The sequence below is a fragment of the Rutilus rutilus genome, assembly GCF_951802725.1.
Source record: "Rutilus rutilus genome assembly, chromosome: 2".
Lineage (NCBI taxonomy): Eukaryota > Metazoa > Chordata > Actinopteri > Cypriniformes > Leuciscidae > Rutilus > Rutilus rutilus.
In genome coordinates this window covers 6,185,096-6,211,147 of record NC_140210.1, presented here as the reverse complement: position 1 = coordinate 6,211,147, position 26,052 = coordinate 6,185,096, and the positions used below count along the sequence as shown (strand labels likewise).

The window sequence follows — 26,052 nt, the reverse complement described above, 5'->3', positions numbered from 1 at the left end:
AGAAATTCAAAGTTAAAAGCAGGGGGTAGATATCCAGAATGTGAACAAAGAACACAGAAGAGATGTTTCCAGACCTTTCCCGTGTGGTCGTGTTTCATTTCCCAGCCTCGCGGAAGATCCAGCTGTTTGTTGGCGAACATGTTGAGGAAGGCAACCAGGTCTCGATTGTGCTGGTAGCGCTCAAAGTGGTGCGTGTCCCGGCGCACTTTGCTGATCATGTGTTTTAGACATGTGTTACTTGTAAACATGCGGTAGGCACTCTGAGAAAGGAAAGGCAAACCGTCAAGGGTGTTTCATACCGTGTTAAAGCAATGCTAAATATGTAACAAAATTACTTTTACAACAACACAGCATTTCCCCAAAATTAGAGACAGAACCAGATGACTGGTTAGTAAAACACACTTGTTTTTATGGCATGATTGACCATAAATTCCCTTCAAGGGACTGGGCTTGTGGGTAGGCTTGCTGGGGTAGTCGGTGTTACACGATGTTCGGCTTTACATCGATTACATTACTTGGCCACTGCGGGACTGCACCCACAATCTTTTTTTTATATAGAAATAAAAACTATTTAGTTGAATTGAACAACGAACACTAAAACTACAGTGTAATATCATACAAGTATAAATTCCTTTTTAAAGGAGAACTCCGGTCAATTTTAACATTGAGCTCATTTTTTTGTACATTTGGAGTGCTGTCAGTACAGAGAACAACGACAAAAATCGGTGTTGCCTACACCATGTTATCCTCTTTTTAAAATTTGCACCCTGTTGACTTCAATGGGGCAAGTTTTAAACCTGCTTTTAGCCTCTTAACATCCTTGATGTGTCATTACAAGTGCCCAGCCATGTGAGTGATTCCTTCAGAGTGATCACGGGTGAATCTGACTGCAGTAGATGTGAAAGAAATATATAAAAAATGATGTTTATTCAGCCAGCGCACATACCTGTATTTACATCCTGTTTTCGGTCGAAGTCCACAGTAATCGATTGTCGAGTTCACGCGCATAGGTTTAGTACCTTTGATCACGCACGTGAACTCGACAATCGACTACTGTGGACTTCGACCGAAAACAGGATGTAAATACAGGTATGTGCGCTGGCTGAATAAACATCATTTTTATTCATATCTTTCACATCTACTGCAGTCAGATTCAGCCGCGTTCACCCCGAAGGAATCACTCACATGACCTGTGCACTTGTAATGACACATCAAGGATGTTAAGAGGCTAAAAGCAGGTTTAAAACTTGCCCCATTGAAGTCAACAGGGTGCAAATTTTAAAAAGAGGATAACACGGTGTAGGCAACACCGATTTTTTTCGTTGTTCTCTGTACTGACAGCACTCCAAATTTACAAAAAAATGAGCTCAATGTTAAAATTGACCGGAGTTCTCCTTTAATTGATAATTACATTGTTTAATTAAGGGTTGTACATGGTTTCCATGACGGAGTTTAAGATAAGTGTTTTCATTACTACTGGAGCTGCCAGTTTGCTAAGATTCAAATGACAGCAACCACAAACTATGCAAAAGCGACAGTCCTTCCAGTGCACTCAGTGTCCGAATTCACTCATTCACTCCCTCAAGTGGAGTATATTAATGGACTAATGTAGGGAATAGTGAATGAGGGTATAGGGAGCGATTCCGAACAAGATTGCACTAATTACGTGACGAGAATAAGGAGAAATGACTGACAAGATGATGGTGGAGGATTTGGTGCGCAATAGATCCTGAGCGTCATTGACAAATATCTTGTCTTGTAAATTCAAAAGCAATGGTTTTTTTACCGGTTTAAGCAAGTTTATATACCGGTGTGAACATTTTCTCACCATGACATCCGTACCTGTGGGTAAAAAAAGTGTGAATAATTAATGTGTTTGGAGACTAACAGGGTTGGAATGCAGTACGGTGAAGAAATCTGGGCTGGTGAGAAACTTGGCGCTGGGGGACTGAAGCAGCAGAGACAACCGGGAGCGAGAGCTAGTGGGCCCAACCACACCGTCCCGACGGTACTCTGAAACAGAGGACAGCTTATAGTGTGGTGTGTCTGTTGGGTTAAAACAAAAGATCTTTTTTTTCTCCCTCTATTCTATTTTTCCTTGTACCAAAATAACGAGACTCATATACTGTACAAGCAGTGCATTTCTATTGTGAGAGAGTACCAGGTATGGAGTGATGCAGAAGGTCAGCGTCGTCTGTGGGCATCTCTGCAGCCTGTTCGTCTGTCCTCTCATTGGTTATTGTCCTACGAATACTCTGATACCTGAACAAATATGGCATATTTTGCATTAATAATTTTGTACAAGGATAATTATACTTTATCCTTCATAAATATAATAAAATAATATTTTTTACAAATATTATTGTTAAATTAGTTGGTTATATATTAGCTTACTCTGCCCAGTTTTAAATAAATAAAAATGCAAAATAATAATTAATATTAAAGCTGGGGTAGGTAAGAATGGTCTAAAAAACTTATTTTTCAAATTTGTTTAAACTTTATGTATATATCAATACATAATTAAAATGTAAGTATTCTGAAAAAGAAAGTATAAAAATCGAGTGTATGTAGACCTCTAACGACTGTTTTAAAGACAGCTCATTATTTCCATTCAGTCCACCCTCTCCCTTCTGGGGTCCTTCCAAAGCCACGCCCCCAAAACACATGAACGCGCGACTCCGACAGCTGAGCTGGAAGACGCATTATTTACCTGAGACGAGCGGAGAGGAAGGAGCGCAGTGCATGTAGCATCATGTCAGAATCACATGTAATAAAAAAATCTAACTTTATCATTATGAATATAAACAAATAAGATATATTTTAGTAGCCTACTCACTATCAAGCTATCATATCGATATTGGTAAAGTTTAAAATATATATTTTTTGATTCGCTAACGAGCTAGTTATAACTATAAGGCAAAGCTAAAAACAGGTTGCATTGATACACGTTTTTCCATTTCCATTAGTTGCACTGTGATGAAGATGAATTTCGTGTAAGATTCATAACATATAACGTTAGGCCTACTAGCTGTTAAACATGTATTTTGTTATGTAAAGTTCCCCCCACAGCGGAGCCTGCCGTGAACGCGCAGGCTAGTAAACATGCAGGGTCACCGATGACGACGGATAAGGTCGCTAGATATAAGGTTAGCAGGTTTCAATTGTTGCTTTGCACAGTGCGTGACATTTTATCTGTATGTTATGCGGCTAGAGTTTTAACACTGAGTCAATGGGCTCCGACGGGCTTGTTTATCGTCATCAGTCTTTTTCCGTTTACCTGTCTTTGTTGTATGAGCAGGTTCCACTCGAGAAATTGGCAGTTTTGGTTGTTTGTCCGCCATTAGCACAGCTGCTCGGCACACCGGCAATCTTGATTTTGAATGACGGTACGCGCTGTGCAAGAGAGGGGCGATCAGCGTGTACGCGAACTTGATTGACACTGCTAAGACACTCCTCCTGGCTCTGAAGGCATCTGATTGGTTCTTTACATTCGCACCGAATGGCAGTGATTGGTCAGAGTTTTTACTGTCCTGCAGCTGCTACAGAGGTCTGATTGTTTTCATTCCTTTTTCTGAACACATAATGTATTGACTACTCTCAGGATGGAAGGACCATTTCACCCAGTATAAAAAAAAGTGTTTCTGAACAGGATTACCTACTATAGCTTTAAGTAATCATAATTGTAATTTTACATTTTATTTTTAATAAATTATACATATAATTTAATTGCATGTTTACTTAATAATACATATTAAGTAATCATAAATGTTATTTTTAATTTAATTTCTAATATATATACTTTTTTTTCAACATAATATTAAAATATTAAGCAGCACAACTGAAACAACACTGTTTCTTGAGCACAAAAATCTGCATATTAGATTATTAATTTAATTTAATTCAAATGGTGTAAACAAATCAAATGAATGATGCCGCATTAAATTAAATTAAATTAAATTATTAATCATTTATTTTACTTAGTAATATTATTTGTTTATTTGATTTGCACTTACTACTTTGCTTTATATTTGTGCCATACCTGTGAATTAGGAAAATGTGTATGCCACAAATACTTATTGCAAGCCATAAAAGTGTATTTTGTATTATTTTTAGTAATGAAGGGAATATTCCACATATGTGATGATGGCATATAGAGTTCAACAGGCAAAAAATAACAACTTTAGGAGTAAAAAAGCATCATAAATAAACTTGACTATCGTTTTTACTGACATTTTGTGCTTGACGATCTTTTAGTTTTAGATGCTGCGCACATCTATGGCACAAATGCTTTTGCAATTAAAATGCATGCCAATAAACCAATAAAGGAAATCACGCCGAGGGAGAGAAAGCACGAGAGATGTTTTGATAGAGCATGATAATGGCAGAACAGATTAGGCTGCTGTGGTGACATTTTTAAAGAGCATACGAGTGAGGATTAATAAATGGCATTTCGGACTCGGATAAATCCCAAGATATTAGAACTTAAGGTCACTGTGTGCACAGAACACTCTATCAGAACTCACTCTAATCACAGCTGAGGGACATGCCATCTTGTGTGAGTATAGCGTGCACGTGTGACTGACCTTCGGTTAAGCTGCTCCATCTGTTGAATGGAGTTGGATCTCTGTAGGATCTGAGGTGCAGCTGGAGCAGTGGGCCGCTGCCAGGTGGTGGTTCTGTTCACGTGATCCACATAGAAAATCCTGCCGTGGCTGTCAATACGGGCTTCCCAGTCTACAACATACATGTTATAATGACCATGGGCAATTATAATGTTAGTCAAAGGCTGTTTTCATTGTCTGCGTGGACTGAAAAGAGCTTTGTGTTATGCTCATTATAGTATGACTACATAGGACAGTGGTTGGGTGAATCTCACACAAAGACAAAAATGCTCTCTCACTTGGCGGAAGAGGCTCGTCCACTCTCTGATAGCGGCTGATGTCATGACGCGCTGAGTGAAGGGAACGCATTGGCTGGAGGCCGTTCACTTGAGCACTGGCTCCTTCAAAAGGGCAAAATGAGTTTAAAGTTGCATTGTGAATATAATAAAATCAATGTAAACATCAATATACTATACACAGATCATTCATAAAGTCCTCTATTACTCCGGTAGATTTATTCTGTAAAGCCAGACAGGAAATTAATTAATTATATTTTATATAAAACATATAATAATTCAAAAATATATTGAATTGTTATTTTTAATTGATGCAATACATTTCTTTTTCGTTTTATATTTTTATAATTGTTGTGTTATACTATTTTATATTTTAATATTATCAATTTTATTTTAAGATTATTATTAAAATAATGTTTTTAAATATTTATATAATACATTTTATTTTAGTAATAACAACGAATAATGATTTTATTTATTGTAATATAATTATTTTTATATTATCAACAACAAATGAAAATCAGATAAAGTATGTTATATTTTTTATATAATAAAATATTATTTGCAATATTATTCATGCTCTTAATATTTATATATTATACTTTAATACTTTTAAATCTATTTTTATTACTATTATCATTCCTATCAACAAATGTGATATACTATTTAATATTAAAATAGTATTTATTATAATAAAATATTATTGTTATTATTATTCATGTTCTTAACAGTTAATATTTAAATGCATTCAATCATAATTTCCATTTTTTTATTAATGTGCAGAAAAGTTAAAACTGATGGGAAACCTGAAGTTTGATCTCAGCTCTCTCATAAAAGTTTCCCGATGCTGATTTACTTCGTAAATAACATGTATGGTCACACAGTTACCTGTCTCTCCATCTGTTACCGTGGCAGCCTGTGCTGCATCAGCTGGAATCCTCTCTTCATTGGTTAATTCCGTCCCTTCAGCCTGTGATGCGTTCCCTGATGCTTGCAGACTCCGCCTCCTCTGCCAGATTTCAGCGTCTTCTTCCTCCTCATTGGCTGCCTCACTGGAGTTCCCCTGCTCTGCTGTGGCTCCGCCCCCTTCACCAGCTTCATCACTGCCAGAAGCCTGTGAGGGCTCTGTGACAGCAGCAGCCTCTGTTGATCCTTCATCCGCCTTCAATGCAACTCCTTCCTCATCCTGTGAGAAATGTTTTAGGCAAAATGATACAAAGGAAGGACTACATAACAAAACAAATTTGTGCAAATTATTAATATTAATTCATTACTATCATTATTATTTTTGTTATTATGCATAAAATTATGAGTATATCAAGTTTAATGTTTACAATAAATGTAAAAAATGCCATAATAAATGTCTTTGTTACACATTATGTGTAGTTATTACTATGGTAATTAATTACTATAAATTGTGCTTAATTAAATGTAACTAACCCTAAACCTAACCCTATAGTAAGTACATGTAGTTAATTAATATTACTCAGTACTTAAATGTATAATTGAAGAGTTCAGATGCAAAAGCCTCTAAGTGCCATCTGAAATTTTCTTCTAGAATGATAATTTTCATCAAGCTCGTATATTTGAGTTTTTCACTTAAATGGCAATGAAAACTACCTATTAATTGTCATTTAAGTGAAATTACTGAACTCTTTCAATTACACTGTAACACGGACACCTTATAAATAAAGTGTAACCAATTTATTAAAGTTTATATTAAATGTAACTACATAACTATAAAACTGTACTGCTAACTACTTAAAACCTGCATGCAAACTGTGGTAATACAACATATTTCCATAACAGGTAAAAACAAACAAAAGACGGCAAACCCTTCAGACCTGTATTTTGAAAGCTGGCTGGTGAGAGCTTCCCGTGCCTTGTGTTGAGTCTCCAGAGGCAGAAGCTTCTTCTTGGCCACCATCGGCACCTCCATTTTGGCTCTTTATGGTGCCACTGCTTGACCCTGACGCTGTGGCTTCAGTATCTGTGGCGCTGCTCGCAGCTTCCGACTCGAGCCTCTCCCTGGCTTTCACGGGACCCTTCCCTTTGTCCTGTGCAGAGGAGGTGTGTCCATCAGACCGAGGAGCGCCATTGGTCAATGCCGTATCCCGGGAGGCGTGTCCCTCCTCGTCTTCATCAGAGTCTATATGTAACATAGCATTGAGCCGCGTGTCAGTGGGGAAACTAGAGCGTAGTTTAGGTGAGGGAGCCCCAAGCAGTCTGTCTCCGGGGCCCTTCGGGGCCTCAATGGCATCCAGGTAGTCGTTAAGCGAGGCCTGGCGATGAGTATGGGCCGGGGTTACTTCGGCCATATCTGGGGCTCCTTCTCTCAAGAGCAGATCCTCATCAGGGTCCATCATGCACTCGTCAGTCCTAAAGGCGTCACCGTGCAGGGACCCTTCGGAGCCAGTGGGCGAGGGGCCCCGGGCCATGCGGGAGGCAGGATGCAAGACGTCCTCGTCGTCTGATGGGCTCCCAGGATCTCCGTTCATAGAGGAGGCTCCCAACAGAGAGCCCATTGCATCTACAAAATCACATGACACTGCATATTAAAAACAATAAGCCACAAGTGATTTAACCACGATTAATGGATCTTGCAAGGCATGGCAAAACAAACTAAAATGCCCAAAAAAACCACTAAAACGAAATGTTATAAGAAATGTTTCTTGAGCAGCAAATCAGCATATGAGAATGATTTCTGAAGGATCATGTGACACTGAAGACTGGAGTAATGATGCTGAAAATTCAGCTTTGAATCACAGGAATAAATTACATTTTAAAATATATTCAAATAGAAAACAAATTCTTATAAATTGTAATAATTTTTCACAATATGACTGTTTTTACTGTGAGCAAAAGAGACTTGGTGAGCATAAGAAACCTTTAAAAATCTGAATGGCTTTTGAACGGTAGTGTATGTACTGATAAAGATCCTGTAATTGTTACCTTCATGTCCGTTGGAGGTGATCTCCACCCTGAAGAGAAGCTGTCCGCTCACATGGTCTGTCGGTAGACGCCGGCAAAGCGTGTAGCTCACATGTAGATCACTTTTTTCCAAAAACAGTCATACAGAAAACAGTAAGTTTAAAGCGAGCAAGTTAAAAAATAATAATTTGTAATATCATTTCTAATTTATCTAATAATTTTTTTTCCCCATTTTATTTTATTCTTACGATAGTAGTTCTGAATTATTGCACAACTTATGTTTCCATAAATGTCAGAGGACAGAAATGAACTGAAAAGTTCCTGGAGGAAATGACTCTGTTGTTAATGGAAGCTCATGTATAATAGATCCTCTCAGGCATATTTAATAGTGAATACTGACCCCGCTGTATGTCTCTCCAGCAGTCTCTGCACCGGCATCGTCAGCTGACCTAAAAAGCGTTTGATGATCGGGCGACTTTTTGCAAATTTGTCCTTGACCTCAATTTCCAAAACGTCCGTCATCAGTGCAACAAAAGTGTACTTCTGCAGGGGGAAACGAATAGAAGTATTAAAATTCTGACTTTACTCTTATTTACTTACCATGCCACTGTAATATCATGACGTTCTTTGAAATACAGTGTGTTGAAGTACCATGTAAATACACTGATATGGCTTATCATTTATATAATTCACTAGGTTATTTAAAATTAAGAAAAATATTTACGTTTGAGAAATCTTACCAACTTCTAGTTCAGTAGTTTCTTGGAAAATCTGAGGTTCAAGCCTTGCTCAAGGACACAAAGCACTCACTGAAAACTAGTTTGAAACTGGTCACCACTAATGAATGACCCAGTCCGAATATGATTTACCTCTCCGTGCCACACAGGGTTAGTGGTGTTGGATATGATGGAGCTTCGTCTCTCTTGGCCGTGGTGGGTGAACGTAGGGAAGCCGTGTCTCTTGCCTGGTTGGATACTCATCTTCAGATAGGGGTCCGGATTAAAAAACATGCCCTTCTTCAGACCCTGAGCCCTGATATCTGCAATATACACATATATATTACTATCCCAGTGTGAGCTAGCAGCATTAAAAAAAATCTATCTATCTATCTATCTATCTATCTATCTATCTATCTATCTATCTATCTATCTATCTATCTATCTATCTATCTATCTGCACTAGCAGCTCATTACCACAAGAGGGCAGATATACAGCAGTTTTACTTAAGAAAGCAACACAACAATTTATTTGTGAGATTGTATATCCGGGATAGGATGAGATATTTGAAATCATTGTAAATTATTCAGCAATGTCAAATTCATTAAACAGATTGTTCACCTTAAAATAAAAAATCCGTCATCATTTACTCACCCTCGTGTCGATCCAAACCTGTATGACTTTCTTCTCTGGAACTTAAAAGAAGATATGTTGGTAATCAAACAGTTTCGGTTCCCATTGACTTCCACTGTATGGACAAAAAATACAATGGAAATCAATGGGAACCAAAACTGCTTGGTTATCAACATTCTTCAAAATATCTTCTTTAATGTTCCACACACACACAAAAAAAAAAGTCATAAACGTTTAGAACAACACGAGGATGAGTAAATGATGACAGAATTGTTATTTTTGGATGGACTATACATTTAAGCCAAATTAACTACAGTATATTATTTTGTGCACAAATTGTATATTGTGGCTATTGTTAAATTCTTCTTTTTTTTTTTACTATTTACTGAACATTGCCGTTTTTCAGAACAATCCATTGTTTTACTATAGTTTTATTATCTGGTTAAGGAAGGTTTGGGTGTATGGCCTCTCATACAGCTTCTGACATTATATAGAAATCAGTTTCATAATGAAATATTTGGTAAATATCCACTATTCTTACCTGATAGAGTAAAGCTGACCAATTTCCTGCAGTGTTCTGTGACAGACTGTCCATCCACCTGTCCCTCTGTCCCGACCTGCAGAGGACACCATAACACACAATTACACATTATGATATAGAGATATAGACGCCCTAGCAGCCTGCATAATTAATATCCCTACACAAACATAACAAGCACGATTGAATGCCTGAGCTGAAGCAATGGACAGAGAACCAAAAACATTTTCATTTAGAAACTGATTGGTGATAGGATAAGCTCTGTTCAAATATACCAATAGCCAATATACACAAACATCAAATTATATATTCATTTATAAACTGCAGGCAGGTAATTTCTTTTAATGTATATATCATATAGTATACTAATACTAGTATACTATATATATATTCAATATCACAGAAATAAGTTGTTCAAACAGCAATAGCGACGCTATGCGAGTGAATCATATTTCTTGAATGAGATCCCATTTTTTATTAATTATTCAATATTCTCAACATATTTATTAAATATTTATGCCATATATTTATTCAATTTAATATATTTTACAGCAGTATTTTGGTAAAACTAGGGTGGTTATAATGACTTTAGCAGAAGAGATGTTCAGACAGGAGTTTTCATTCAGGATCAGGATCATGGTTATGAATAATTTAATCACATTATAATGTTCCTGCTCATTAATGTGGCAGCGTGATTTATGATTATAGACACTTGTTCAGTGGCAGAGCCCCAAAATGATGGCTTTTGAATGACGGTGAGATGTAATAGGCCTATATAATATAATATACATTTCCATATGTCAAACCGATGCACATTTAACTCACATTTTGGTCAAATTTTTGGTGTGTATTCGCTCAAAACATGTCCTGCATCAATCTAAACCATATAAAATAGCAAGAGGAAACAGTAATTATATCAAAACATCAATTTTATAAAAAGTTCAGTTCAGATTGAATCCAGAAAATATTCCATAAGCTTTAAGTATGCAGACCTCAGACCTTAGATCACAGTCACATGATCAGATGTATTAAAGGGGTGATATAATGCCCTTTTCACAAGATGTAAAATAAGTCTCTGATGTCCCCAGAGTGTGAATGTGAAGTTTAAGCTCAAAATACCCCAGATATATTTTTATATAGCATGTTAAAGTTGTCACTTTTTGAGGGTGAATGAAAACGCACCGTTTTTGTGTCTATTCCTTTAAATGCAAATGAGCTGCTGCTCCCGGCACAGAGGGCGGAGCTTCAACAGCTTGTAAAACCGAAGTCAGAAAGATGGAGAGACTCAAGAAGAAGTGACAACATGTAGACAACATTTCTGAATGGTTAGTTGGTGAATTTATGTAGTTTATGTGTAGTTGTCTTCTAGTCATTGATTAGCATATTCTGTCTTGATAATCTATAAATCACGTTCCTGGGGGCGGGGTTTATGTAAATTTTAGGGTTGGTGATGTCACTAACCCGGGAGGAATGTCGTGTAGTCCCTACCAGCCGTTTAGTCCTTAAAAAGCTATTTCTTTAAAAGAAAATTTCTCCCTTTGCTTTGAACTTTGAGCGTCGTAACTTTGCAGATGTTGTTTATGCTCAAACAGCAACATTACACACTAAATAAAGTTAGAAAAGTGAAATCATATTCAACCACCCCTTTAATTAATTTCCATAGCACAAAAATAAGTTCAAACAGTTGTTCAAACAGCAATAGCGACGCAGTGCGCGTGAATCAATCCGTTAACTATGGGTTCAAGTTCAAGCTCATGTCACAGAGGGTGGAGTGTGCCCTTTAGACTAGTTCTGTGGCGTCGTGTCGGCAGCCAGGCGCTAAGCATATCAAAGAGCGCTCTCTACTTCCTGTGCATTCCCTGCATGCCTGTGAACATGATACGTCTCTGTGGAGCTCAGGCAAACTCCAGCGCCTCGTAATGGAGCCTGCAGATACACAGGCAGAGAAAGACCAAGAAACACATGCAGGCAGAGACGATGTGAAGCCGATCGATCACACATGCTTTTGCTGCTTTTGTGCATAAGGATGAGCTTCGTTCGAATTTACAAATAGCAAATATACACAAAAATCTAATTCGTTTCATATTAATGCAATTAATGCATTGCTTGAGATTGAGAACCATAACAGACTTAAATTTGGCTAGTGAAATATATTACTTGGAATTAAATTACCATTCAAAAGATTGGGGTCAGTAAGAATTTGTTTTTTTTTAACGTAATTAATGTTAAATTAATGACATTCATAATACAGTTCTGTTTCAAATAAATACTGTTCTTTTAAACTTTCTATTCATCAAAGAATTCTGAAAACATGTATCATGTTTTACACATAAATATTAAGCAGCACAACTGTTTTCAACATTGATAATAATAAGAAATGTTTGCAAATCATCATATTAGAATGATTGCTGAAGGATCATGTGAGTAATGACTGGAGTAAACAATGGATCAAGATCAATGGATCAATGGATCAAGTAATGACTGGATCAAGACTGGAGTAATGATGCTGAAAATTCAGCTTAACCATCACAGGAATAGATTATATTTTAAAACATTCAAATAGAAAACAGTTCTTTTAAATGCTAATAATGTTTCACAAGTTACATTTTTTTACTGTATTTTTTATTTTCTTTAAAAGGCAGCCTCTGTGAACATTACAAAATCAATTCAATAATTGAATATTCAATATTCAATATCCTTTTGAATATAAATGCCTCAGTGTAAACACTTTAAAAGTGCTGTTTAAATATTGCATTTAAAATGATTTATCAATGTACATTTAACTATATTTTTAAATACGGAAAAAAATGGTTTTAAACATTCTATTTTATTTGTCAATATGAAAAGTGAATTATTTAAAAATTTTCTTTTATTAATTAATAAATTGATATTTCTAATAGAAACCCAAAGTCCTCTACAACTCCAATTCCATTTTCGTGACGTGACAATAATGGAAATATGATAGGCATCAATTGAACCTGCGCTTCCCAAATAAGCTCCACAGCTCACTGTGTTGGAGTATATGCATTAATCTCTAGTCTAGGCTATGGCTCTGACATATAATATTGACCTAAACTAACTATTGACCTGACCTACTATTATGAAAATGTAACGTTATGCCATTTTGATGAGAGATGCTTTCAGATGTTTCTCTGAAGTTCACGTGTGACAATCACTTTATGAGTGAAAATACTCTTTTCAACCACAATTCAAAGATTTACACAGGGACCCATCTGATGCCAGCAACTCGATGTTTTAAATCCAACACTCAACAGAGTCAGACACTTACTGTAACTCCAGGGTTCTTGACAGTGATGCAGGAGGTTGTGGCCCTCAACGCTCCACTCACTCCATGGTAATATTTGAAACAGATTTTGGTCTCAGCTGAGAAATATAAACACAGGGTCATGTTACTGACAGATCAAATTTTTTAAATACAAACAGCACATATGGTATCTCCATTATTATTCTCATATTTGATTATTGTTTCAGCCTAAGGCAGGACGCTCACAGACCATCTGACCCATAATGCACACAAAAATGGAAAGAGCTTTCCCAAAAGTGCAAGCTGTAATCTGATTGGCTGCTACACTAAGCGTTTCATAGAAGAAATCTTGCCAAAGTTTGCGAGATTCATTGCATCTAATATTACTAAGATATTGAAGAGTTTTGTAAGAGACATTGGGCCCTATTTTAACGATCTGAAACGCAAGTATCAAACGCGAAACGCAAGTAACTCTGTGGGCGGATCTCAGGCGCTGTTGCTATTATACCGGCGGGATAAATGACTCTTGAGCTCGACGCAAATCTAAAATGGGTTGGTCTAAAGTAGCTACATTACTCATAGGTGTGATTTGGGCGTAACGTGAAATAAACCAATCAGAGCATCATCTCACATTCCCTTTATGAGCAGGTGCGCTTGTTCCATGGCAGATTGGTATTATAACAGCAGATTTGCCAGGCGCGCGCCAGGAGCGGTTCACAGCCGAGGAGACCGACGTTCTCGTCAGGGCCGTAAAACACAGAGAAGTGACATTGTAAGGGGATGGGAGAAACCCACTTAAATTAGCTTCGGTTAAACAGGCGTATAATAATTTGGGTAAATGTGTAAGCTAGATTTATGCCTATTTTTCACATCTTCATGGACACCATAATTATTTCCCTCGTGTGGTAATATTTTTCCTTGTAATTATGTATGGTTTGCAAAAATGTCAACTGCTGCGTCTGTGTAGATTAGAGAAGCAAAGTGTATGCGCGTTGTGCACACGCTACATTATGGCCAAGCATGCGCCCTTAAAATAGCATCTGAATAACACGCCACTGACTTTAGACTAGGTTTTTCCTGGTCTGTGGCGGATTTGTTTTCTGGAACTGCAAAATAGCACCAGGGAACGTTTGAGTCGCAACACGCCTCCTCTTTGCGCTGAACCGCCCCCGGGGTCGCAAGTTCATTCCCTAATTTACCGACGTGCGTCTGTGGAGGGAAAAGTCCGCTGTGCGCAGATGCAAAATAGGAATGATACATGCGTCGATGTACAAAGTCAATTGCGCTGGGTGCAAGATAGGGTCCATTAAGTAGTAAGTGAGCCAGATATCTGTATATTTATTTAGCTTGTCTCTCAAATTTACATCTCATTTCAGCTTTACTTGGTCCTAAACATCCCAAAAATTCAACACGATAAATCTAGAAATATACATTATACAGGACATGTCTGACCAACATGTAAAGCGCTCAAACATTGTTTGTTTTGTTTTTACATACTGAATAGGAGCAGATTTATCGCAAGTTAATAATAACAGGCATAAATGAAAAATTTGTATTTGACAGAATATGCACTTTTGTTCTCTTATATCTAGTTAGTTTGCTACTAAACTTGCTGCACAGGTAACTAAGTTTCTACACTACCGTTCAAAAGTTCTAAAAATCAGTAATATATTTTTGTGTTTTTGAACGAAGTCTCTTATGTCCACCAAGGCTTCATTTATTTTATCAAATATACAGTAAAACCAGTAAAATTGTGAAATATTATTACAATTTAAAATGACTGTTTCCATTTGAATACATTTTAAAATGTCATTTATTCCTGTGATGCAAAGCTGAATTTTCAGCATCATTACTCCAGTCTTCAGTCACATGATCCAACAGAAATCATTATAATATGCTGATTTGCTGCTCAAGAAAATTATATGTGATATTATAATACTATATACTGACCCCAAACTTTTGAACGGTAGTATGCCAAACATTAGATGCCATTTAACTTGTAAACTTTACCAGATCCATTGATTAATTAATGCTTTCACAGTACTGTAGCACAATTATTAAATAAAAAAATAAATAAAAAAGGCGCATATGATTTTTCAACACTCTCACTTACGCTCCATGAAGTAAGGTCCGGCCTCAAGCCTCCAGACGATCTGCCCTCTCTGAGTGCCGTTCACCCCGCGGTTCTTCGAATCCCAAACGTTAGCGGGACACGTCTCATCTGTGTCGGCACAAAAACGTGTAAATATTTGCCTTATGCATAAATAAATGACTAAGATGAAGGGCCTCCACCAGGAGTCAACATCTCTTATTTTCAACACATGGCTGTGAAACAACAGGATTGGCTGATCGATCGTGCCATGAAGCCGCCACACCTCAGTCACATTCTCTCAAGAGCTTAAAGTCTTTTCTAAGGCTCTGTGTCTGTCCTGAAGGTAAGGAACCATGTTCTTAGTTGGTGTTTCCTGTTCTTTAACTCCTCAGCTCAACATGGCCTTGATCAAACAAACCTCCAGCCAGCTCCATCTGTTTGCCTCTCTCATAGATCTCACTCCATGCAGAGAGCCGTAATACAGCTTACTGCCCTATCATGCACGCATAATACAGTAAATACAGCATACTCAAGGATATATATATATATAGAGAGAGAGAGAGAGGGAGAGAAAGAGAGAGAGAGAGAGAGAGAGAGAAAGAGAGAGAGTGTGAGAGAGAGTGAGAGAGAGAGAGTGTGTGTGAGAGAGAGAGAGAGAGAGATTATTCATTATGTATTTATATTTACTGAGTAATATATAAATCTATCTTTAAAATGTTAATTATTTAAAAAAGAAATTTAATTTTGAAATTATTTTTAAAAAGATTAAATTTAAATATTCTAATAATTTCTTTTATTTATTTATTATTATTATATATGTGTGTGATATATATATATATACTGTGTGTATATACAGTATATATGTGTGTGTGTGTGTGCTATCTCTAGATAATTATATAATAGCTTTATTTTATTTTAATACAGAAAATTATTTGAAAATATAATGTAGAATAATGTATATATAATGTAGAATGTAGAATAATGAATCTTCATTTCAGGTGTCAGAGTAAGAAGAGTGCAGTAATGAAGTGATTCAGAGCTACAGGATTCAGAGCGCTGTGGGTGAACCCATGAGCCCATGAGCACATTAGCTTCAGTTTCCAGTCTGAGCTTGTCTAATCAATACAGCCACATAAACCAGAGACCCAATGACCCACTGATTATCTCTCTGTGACACAATCTTCTTCTCCTTTCTGCCCTCTGATTCAGGACAACCCGTCTCTGAACAAAAGAGAGAATAACCTCTAATGACAAATCTCCCAATTAAGCAATCAGTCTGAATTAGGTGGAATTAGGTCTTATTAAGACGCGAATGTGTGATGTGTCAAATCTGTCCAGTTGCCGGAAAAAAATAAAAATATCAAAAATCAGATTTTAAGCAGACTTGTTCTGACCACTTTTGTATGCAATTTGAAAATATAAAATAAGCTGTTTGGAAAAGATTTGATTTCAAGTTATTAATTCGGGATGCAGCATACATTTAACGTCAGACGTACTGGAAAAAAATACACTTTCCGGATCCCATTTCAGCACTTGCTAAATGACAGTCCAGACAGTAAATCTAAAGATTGGATTTGACAAGCAAATCAGCATTGGATGCAGTGTGACCTAATATAAAGATACAAAATCAATTTGACATAAGTAATACTTTTTTAAATAAATCAAATTATTTTCTCTATTATTACAAGAATAAAAGTGCTTGTGAAACTTTATTTGTACATTTCTAGCTGCAAGTGCAAGCTATATATTTCATGCAGTCAGTGTAAAATACAGGTTAAAGAAAGATTTTAGCATGATCCATCTATGCATTCAGAAAAACTAACAAGCAGCACAATATGATCCAGAATCCATTTGCACAAATGTCCACAGTAGAGTCAGAATATGAAGTCACAATCTCCTGAGCTATGAAAGAGAAACCTTTGAGCAAGACAATTGAAAACTAATTGAGTGTACATCAGAGAATGGACCTGCCGGTATGCATTTCCAAACAATCATAAAATGAATCATGAAGAAGAAAGGGACATTCAGAAGTGAGATTCCTCTGAAGAAAGGATTACAGCTCGTGTTTGTCTCTCGGTGTGATAGCGGCTTGTGATCAGTAATTTCGAGAGGCTCTTTATTCAGTCAGACCCTCAGTGAATAGACCAGCCTTGTCTACTGTGATCTACAGCAGCTCATCTGAAACTATATCACAGCGCTGACACTGGGCCTCTGTTCCTGAACGTCTACAAAACCCCACAATTCACCCCGCGTGTCACATGACTCACGTAAAAATCGATCATCTCTGACTCCAGCAGTGCCTTGCATCATCCAGTTTCCCAGAAAAAAACAGCTAAATGCTTTACTGTAAAATCAGGACATATTCTGAGCACATCATCAACAATAAGACCAGTGAATAATGCAATATTTAATGTGTTAAATGTAACACAGTTAACACGCTTAACTAATGCGACAGTAAAAATAACAGAAAATTTGCAGCTGTCTTTGAATCTTGTTTATCTGAAAGTGTTGAAAGCCAATTTATTTATAGGTACCTAAATATATGCATATATACATTTATATACATAAAATTAGAGATGCACGATATATCGGTATCGGCCGATATATGCTAATTTTTTAGGTTATTGTTATCGGCCCGATAAGAAAATTTGTCCGATATATTAAAGCCAATAAATAATGCATTATTCCCTTCAGCTGAGACACTTCAGATGCGCACTGTTCACCATGATGGCTTTAAATTGCTTGAAATATGATTGGAATCACTTCAAATAAGGAAAATTCAGTTTTGTGCTGTGATATCGGCTTCATAAAATTGTGTTTTGGGACATGGCTTTTAATGGTGAAACTTTTGTTTTTGTAATCAGGCTCTCAAAAAGTATATACAAATTTGGATTTCGATATATCGGCCAATATATCGGTTATCGGCTTTCAAATATAAAGAATTATCGGTTATCGGTATCGGCCAAAATGTTCATATCGGTGCATCCCTACATAAAATAATATGTTTCAGGAAGAAAATAAAATGTTGTAACACCATTATGATTCTTTTCCATTATTTCAGGACATTTTCATGACAATTAAGCACATTTTGCCCTCAAATGATCATTAACGTGATTCAGACTTTTTACGTCGTTTTTGCCTAGACGTTTTACGAAGGAAGTTTTTTGTAATCCCCATTATTCTCAATTACGAAGAAAAAAATTAACAAATGTTCCTTTTAGTTATTTAAACCAGCATAAAAAGGCAGTAGAACAATTAATATCATATTTATGTACAGTATAAAGAGATTTACTTTGTATTGACATTTACTTGACCTCTTTTTAGTTTTGTCCAATTAAGTAAAAGTGAGGAAAATGAGCTTAATTTGCCACGAATGTTGTCATAATGCAAAAAAAAATAAAAAAATAATAATAATAATAATATAATAATATATATATATATATATATATATATATATATATATATATATATATATATATATATATATATTTTTTTTTTTTTTTTTTTTTTTTATTACTTTGGGCTGAGATTTGACCAAGTGTGTTGTTGGTATAGATTTTGTGATGGACATATTTTTAACAAAAAAGACTGAATGCATATAAAACTCATGAGATAAATATTTTTAATATTGTTTTATAAAATCAGCCAAATCAAACTTTTGGTCATTGTTTGGTCATATAAAACACGTCATATTAAGGCAGTTGTTCTGTTAGTGTGTAGCACAGGTCATAAATCAGGCCTTGGTCAGTCCCATGGGGAACATAAGACTATGAATGAAACTCCAGAGGATCTGAGTGGATCGATGACGCGCACAATCCCTGAGCGGAGGCCTTTCTCTGGGACAGGCCACAGAGGAATTCCCCCGGCCTGATCGATGGCCCCATGAAGCCGGCTGTAGTAGAGATCGGCTTTCACTGACCATGACTGTCAAACAGACCTGTGCTCACACCACATAACAGATTACTTACACTTGTATATAATAATATACATCTATCTTTAAGAATAAGCTAAGTTTTTATGTCAACTAAATCATGAAATCTCATATAAACAATATTTGTACTATTTCTAAATAATCCACGAGTAATGATTGCATGCTTTTGTGGGTGCTTGAGGGGTTTTATGATATCAATATTCGATCCCTAGATAACCCGTCCCCCTCCAAGTTACTTTTTGGCTGTTAACCATTTGCAAAGCAAAAGACAAATCACAGAAAAGTAACAGCACACGAGCTGCACAATTCAAGGTATCATTACTGTAACTTGCACCACTAAATCCCCACTTCCAAGAAGCCAAATCTATAGAGATAGTATTACTGAAGCGGTTTTGATCCATTTGATTCAAGCTAATGCTTTTCTTTAGCTGAGAAAATTTTATGAAGTATAGTTTTCACTAGTTTACATTACAAACGTAACTTAAAAAGCATTAGACCCAGAAAGACAGATCCAAATATTTCAAAATTTACAGCACTTTCTGATAATTTAGTCACTGGTGTTATTTAAGAATATGATGCCAAATGGATTTGCCTCTCACACAATATTTAATTTAATTTAATTTCTATGGTTAGCTAATTAATTTTAAATAGCTAACAATCAATACACTACACAGTGGAAAAGGGAAATCAAATGTGTCCACTTTACCTGCAATTATCCAAAATGATAAAATAATAATGTCTCCAAACGTAACAAATGTGTGTATAGTTCATTGCAAGTCAGTGAATGGTTAATTGTATTGCAGTTGCTCAGCTAGTCTGTATCTAGGGATACTGGTGGGTTGAGCTTTTTCATGGTTGGTTGGCATCTCATCATTCTCATGGGACGCTAATCCTCCCACTTCTCCTCTACAAATCAAAACTACGGCGGTTATGGGCTCTCAAAAGCATCTACAATAATGCTGAGTAATTAGATTCAACCATCAGTGCAAGTGCGGAGGAGAAGACGAGATAAAATGTAGCTGATGACAAGGTGCAATTAAGCCAGTGTATAACAGAGTCAGCAGTTTATATATTTTCATTTGCTCATTCGCTTGCAGTCTTTATGACAGATTTTACCATGCAATGGTAGAGATGTCTGGTTTCTGCTATATTACTTATGATGTGATACACAGCTTTGTTGATTATAATGGGAGTAGCGATGCTCATAAATAAATAAATAAATACTAATTTAAGGTCATACAGATAAGAGTAAGACAGATAAGAGTTAAATAAATAAAGTCCAAATAAAGCAAAAAAAGTAAATCAAATGATATGAAGAAGCATTCATATGTTTAATATTTAAATTTACTTGATTACATATAAAAATACATATAAATATTCATAGAAATTGGGGTTTAAATCTTGCAATATACTATACCGTTACTATTATATAAAATTACTCATATGACACAATAAGAGTTTGGTCATACCGCCCACCTCTGTGTTACAGCCTGTCCAGCTCAATGGAGCGGCAACAGAGAGAATAATCTTTTTCCATCATTCATCCATCTTTTCAGGCCAGATATGGTTTTCTCTCACTCAGCTATTTCCAAACCCTAATCATGTATCTGTCAAAACAGGATTTAATCACAGACAAATCTGACCTTTAACCCGATCAAAATGAACCCCTGATGGAAAAACTTAGAAGCAAATATCTTAAATGAAGACATAAGATTATCTAGAGAATATTCAAAGCAAATTATGGGGATAACGCATTACAAATTATGTAATGTGACTTTAAATCAAAATTAGCACAATTGTGCTTGGTTTTAGTCAGAAATACTTCTGATTATGGAAGTAAAATGTGTTGCAAACAACATTTCATGCTGACTTCAAAATGTACTGTACACTATTATGTAGTCATGTTGGCCTAAACAGTGTGCATGACATCTAGTCCACACAAATGAGCGGTGCAATGTGTCAAACTAAGGTCTCTTTTGACACAAAACTGTCTAAACTGCAATCACAATGTCTACAGGCTACATTCTCTGCATGAAAAATTAGGCCTGCTATTTTGAGGAGACAAAGCCTTCTCCACATCACTTCACTTCAAGCTGCAATTCTGCAATTTCTGCACTTCTACTGGCAACAAATGGAACTGCAATCTGCTTGTTTGAGCGTCACAACATTATCTCAACCAGTGCCGTTAGTTTTGACCGGAACTACCTGTTTGTCTAAAATGATGGAATGAGGGAAGTAACGGTAAGTAAATATAAGTTTACCTTCCTTAAAGGAACACTCCACCGTTTTTTCATATTAAACTATGTTATACTTGGTCCCTAATGAATGAACTGGGCTAAGCTAAGTGCTATCAAAGTGTCACCGCGCGCCAGAGCGATTGAGTGCACGCACTGAGACGAGAGAGGTATGTATCAACTCGTCTTAGGGAATAACATAGTTTAATATGAAAAAAACGGTGGAGTGCTCCTTTAAAAGTAATATAATTAAATACTTTCAATAGAGAGTTTCCCCACACCCCAAAACATCTTACCAATTTGGTACAGCCCAATCCAGTCAGTGGCATCCACCTCCTCCTTGATGTCCCAAGAGATGACCAGGTTTTGCCCTCGCCCAAGTGTGAACTGGTACGTAGAGGCAGTTAAAGAGGAACGACTATCCGACGTCACCAGGTCGGTGTCACTGTTGGCCCGCTGCAGGCCCATCGGTTCAGGTGCTCCTCCTCTAGAGCTCGCCCCATTGGCAGAGCCACCATGCGACGAAAGGCTGCGGAGGTTTTCCGGGCTCAGCGTGTAGCGCATGTGAGGGGTGCGCCTCCGCACCACTAGGAGATGTTCACGGGCGGTGGTGGTAGTGCCGGTTGCCATGGTGACTTGGGTGGAGGGGTGGGGAGTGTGGTGTGGGGAAGAGGTTGGGTGATGGGGAGTGTGGTGTGGTGAAGAGGTTGGGTGATGGGGAGTGTGGTGTGGTGAAGAGGTTTGGTGATGGGGAGTGTGGTGTGGGGAAGAGGTCGGGTGATGGGGAGGGGGATGGTGGGGGCGGGAACGGGGAGGGAGGACTGCCGTGGCCAGCGAGGGGCGAATGGTGGAGGTCGGGATGAGATGGAGGTAAGAAATAGGAGCCAAATGGCCAAAAAGGGGGGAAAGGGGGTGGGATTGGGTTTGGGCTCAAGATGTGCCAACAAGCCCTAGTTGGTGGAAGCTTTCTCCTTCCTTAAGTTCTCTGGAAGTGGTGGTGGCATCTAATATGAAGTAAAGACACAGAATTTAACTTAAGATATTCATAACAAACTTGGGTTACGACCTCAAGGTATTTTAAGCACATCTAATCCAAAAAGATTGAGGGTTTGCTGGGCCTCAAACTCAACTCAAAGAGCATCTAATGCCAGTCAGATCTCTCAAGAGTTCATTTTCGAAGTCTTTGAGGAATGGTGGAGGTCATACGGATTTAATTTCTGGCTGGAAAATGGCCTTAAAACAAGGATAGATTTGGGTTAGGCCCAAGAAACACCAACAAGCCCTAGTCAGCGCAAGTTCTCTTCTGTCTTAAATTCTCTAGAAGCGGCTGTAACAACTAAAATGAGGACTATATAAATTTGATTTCCGAAATTCATAACAATCTTGGGTTTGCAACCTTAAGATATCTTAAACGCATCCAATCCAGAGAATTGAGGATTTGCTGGGCCTCCAAATCTCAACTCAAAGAGTCCATAATCAATGAACGGTGGAGATCATGCAGAGATCGTTTCTGGGTGCCAAATGGCCTTAAAAAAAAAGCTGAGGTTTGGGTTTAGGCCCAAACGGGCCGACAAACCCACTCACAGCACTAGCTGATGATGTTTTCTCCTTCTTCAAGTTCTCTGGGGTTTGGCATCTAAAAAGGCGATTACATAACCCACTTCTAAAATACCCAACAGCCTTGAGTTTACGCCGTTGAGGTATCAAATAAGCATCCAAACCAGAAAAGAAAAGCTGCCGGATACCAGTCAGGAATCTCAGAGGTCCATATTTAGAGTCTCAGAGGGATTAAAGCATTGAAAAAAAAAATGAACTGAATATAACATATTTCTCAGTATCATAGCAGTTTCCATCCAGATCATCTGCTATGGGCATTACTACTTCCTTTCGTTTAATGCAGGGTGGATTTTTCCTGTCCATTTGTAGTAGCCAAAATGGTAGTAAGAACTGGATTTGTGATGTAAGGAATCTGATCTCCGCTTTGCCTTCAGGTCCAGGAGATGGATTGAGACAGGGTTCGAGTCCACGCTGGGGTTTGGTTAATGGGACATACGCCAGCGGCCGTCAATGGAGGACAAATGATCCCTAAAAGAAAAGGGAAAAAAGCAAGAGGGGTAAATATGTAGAAAAACAGACTGTGTTTATAAATTATACATTTATCACAACGAAGTTGAGGACAATGATTCATCAGTTTAACATAAGCAAAAAATTTGTTGCATGATCTATCACCAAATTGTAACAACTTGCTGTTGCCAAACCCGCTCTTTTTTCACATATAGACCACTTTTCACAATCCGATCAATTTATGATGGACAAAAGACAGGTGCATTTGTATTCATAACGAATCTGCTTTCTTAAAATCAGCATCAAAAAACCTACACTACCATTCAAAATGTTGGGATCAGAAATTGATTAGTAAAGATTTCTATTTCAAATGAATGCGGTTATTTTAAACTTTCTTTTCATCAAAGAATCCACAAAAAAATATAAAGCAAGCAGCACAACTGTTTTCAACACTGATAATGATAAGAAATGTTTCCTGAGCAGAAAACCTGCATATTAGAATGATTTCTGAAGGATCATGTGACACTGAAGACTGGAGTAATGATGCTGAAAACTTTGCTCTACCATAAGAAGAATAAACTGCTTTTTTAAATAGAAATTGTAATAATATTTCACAATAGTACGGTTTTAATTGTATTTCTGGTCAAAAAATACAGTCTTGTTGTGCATAAGATAACTTCCAAAAACAAAAATCATACAGACCCCAAGTTTTTGAACATTAGTGTATATTGAATCTGCCAACAATAAATATATTTTAATTTGGTAAAATTTCAAAATCAATGGTAACAGCAGAAAGATTCATATTGAAAAAAATCTAAATACTGCCCATCCACTGTGTAATCATACAGTAAGAAAGAGGTTTACAGTAGATCACCATTCTTCTCCCATTTTCCCTCACATCATCTCTCTCACAGTCAGCCCTTCCTTTCAAGCTTAGATAAGCGTGCAGCTCCTAAATTAGCTCTTTCTGCTTGAGTTGTCTGTGCAGGTTTCCATAAGGGTGTGAAACAGCGAGCGATGTGGCATGCCCAGCTTTCCTCAGCACGTCCTGGCCACCGACCAAACACAAGAGCTTTCTATACTACTGCCAAAATCATCCCGTACACAGCCACAAGCTGTCTCGCTGTGTCTGTAGGGCAGTCAATAGACACTGACCCATCACAATACCACGTTTTTAAGTAAATACCATAGTACATAAATGTGGTAATCAATCAGTCTCATGTTATACACTACATATCAATGTACTATGCCATTGCATCTAATGCCATTGTACACCACTGTATTTTCATTAACATTAACAGTAGATGTTGCATATAAAAAAAGATCACTTAGTTCGAACTCTTGAAAAATGAAAATAAATTTACATTTTATGCTTTCAATTTCACCACAAGTGGTTTGCTTTTGACAGAGTAAAGCCATTGTGTTAAATTGCTGTGCGGTGGTTTAATATGGATCCAATTATCAGATACAGAGAATGGAGAGAAACGAAGACAGATGGAGAAATTAAGAAACAGAAGAGAAAGCGATGAAACTCGGGAGATAAAATATGATCGAGATCAGACGGTACAGTGGAACTTGCATAACTACAGCGCAGACAGACAGCGAGAGAGAGACAGAGAGAGAGAGAGAGAAGACAAATGAAAACCATATATCAGATACGGCATATGAACACAAGGCATTAGATCATAAACATCACATTTTAATGACATCTGTAGAGAAATATTGTTAACACGGCTAGGTTTAGAATTGATTGGTGTAGAGTCTTAAAGAATATTTCCCCAAAAAATTGCATCAGTTACTCATCATGCTATTTCAAACCCGTATGACTATCTTTCTTCTGTGGATTTTAGAACATTTAGGATATTATCAAAGCGCATGAGGACTGGTGCTGTCAAGCTCCGAAATGAGAACCATAAAAGTATGACACTCTAACAGTGTCATAAAGGGTGGTGTGATATATAAGAATTTGCTATATTCTAAGTCCCAAGTCTTACAATAGCTTTGTGTGCGAAACAGAGCAAAATAGTCATTATTCACTGGAAATTTTGACGCCCGGGTGTGCTCTCCTTGGTGCACTCATGATCGTTCAAGAAAGATGTAGTAATTCGTGAACAAATCATTCTTTTGAAAGTTCTTTTCTTTCTAAGAATGATTGCAGAGGTTAAAAGCTCACTGTAAGGAAAGATTGTCAGTGAAAAATGTCTTAAATTGACAGCAGAAGACTTGAAATATAGCACTTGTGATAGGATACTTGTAGGATACGTCTATGGTGCTTTTCTGTCTATTTTGAAGCTTGAAAGCTCCAGTCCCATTATACTGTAATAGTACGGCAAACAGCAAAGAATACATTCTTTAGGGGAAAAAAAAAGGATAGTCATATGGGTTTTGTAAAAGTGCACAGCCATACTAAATACTCTGGAGAGAAACGTTAAAGCTCAGTGATACTGCAGCAATGCTACAAATAGTCACATTTCAGATGCTGTAAACTAAAATATCTCCTGATCTTTATTTCGCCTTACTCTGACGTGTGGTTATGCTAACACTTTTTTATTTATTTTTTGATAGTCCACTTTAGACATTCTACTAAGTAACTTTGCAACTACATGTCTACTAACTCTCATTAGAGTATTAGTAGACTGTCTGCTTAATATCTGCTAACACTTTATTCTGATGCTCCTCAACAAACATTCTACTGACTACAAGTAACTTTGCAACAACATATCAATTAACCTTAACCTAACGGTCTAATA

General features: G+C 37.0%; 1 protein-coding gene across 1 annotated transcript in view; it reads right to left on the bottom strand.

Annotated features, from left to right (window-relative positions):
* Positions 1–26,052, bottom strand: part of hecw2b (HECT, C2 and WW domain containing E3 ubiquitin protein ligase 2b) — a 62,226-nt gene that overhangs the window by 15,857 nt on the left and 20,317 nt on the right. The window contains exons 2-15 of the mRNA XM_084393511.1: positions 21,535–23,323; positions 15,095–15,202; positions 13,006–13,100; positions 9,720–9,795; positions 8,698–8,867; positions 8,229–8,371; positions 7,850–7,950; positions 6,742–7,427; positions 5,786–6,083; positions 4,901–5,002; positions 4,584–4,734; positions 2,162–2,262; positions 1,889–2,013; positions 75–260 (exon numbers count right to left, since the gene is read on the bottom strand). Of these exons, the coding sequence (XP_084249637.1) occupies positions 75–260; positions 1,889–2,013; positions 2,162–2,262; positions 4,584–4,734; positions 4,901–5,002; positions 5,786–6,083; positions 6,742–7,427; positions 7,850–7,950; positions 8,229–8,371; positions 8,698–8,867; positions 9,720–9,795; positions 13,006–13,100; positions 15,095–15,202; positions 21,535–21,868 (2,676 nt within the window). The 5' untranslated portion in view covers positions 21,869–23,323. The remainder of the gene's footprint in view (positions 1–74; positions 261–1,888; positions 2,014–2,161; positions 2,263–4,583; positions 4,735–4,900; positions 5,003–5,785; positions 6,084–6,741; positions 7,428–7,849; positions 7,951–8,228; positions 8,372–8,697; positions 8,868–9,719; positions 9,796–13,005; positions 13,101–15,094; positions 15,203–21,534; positions 23,324–26,052) is intronic.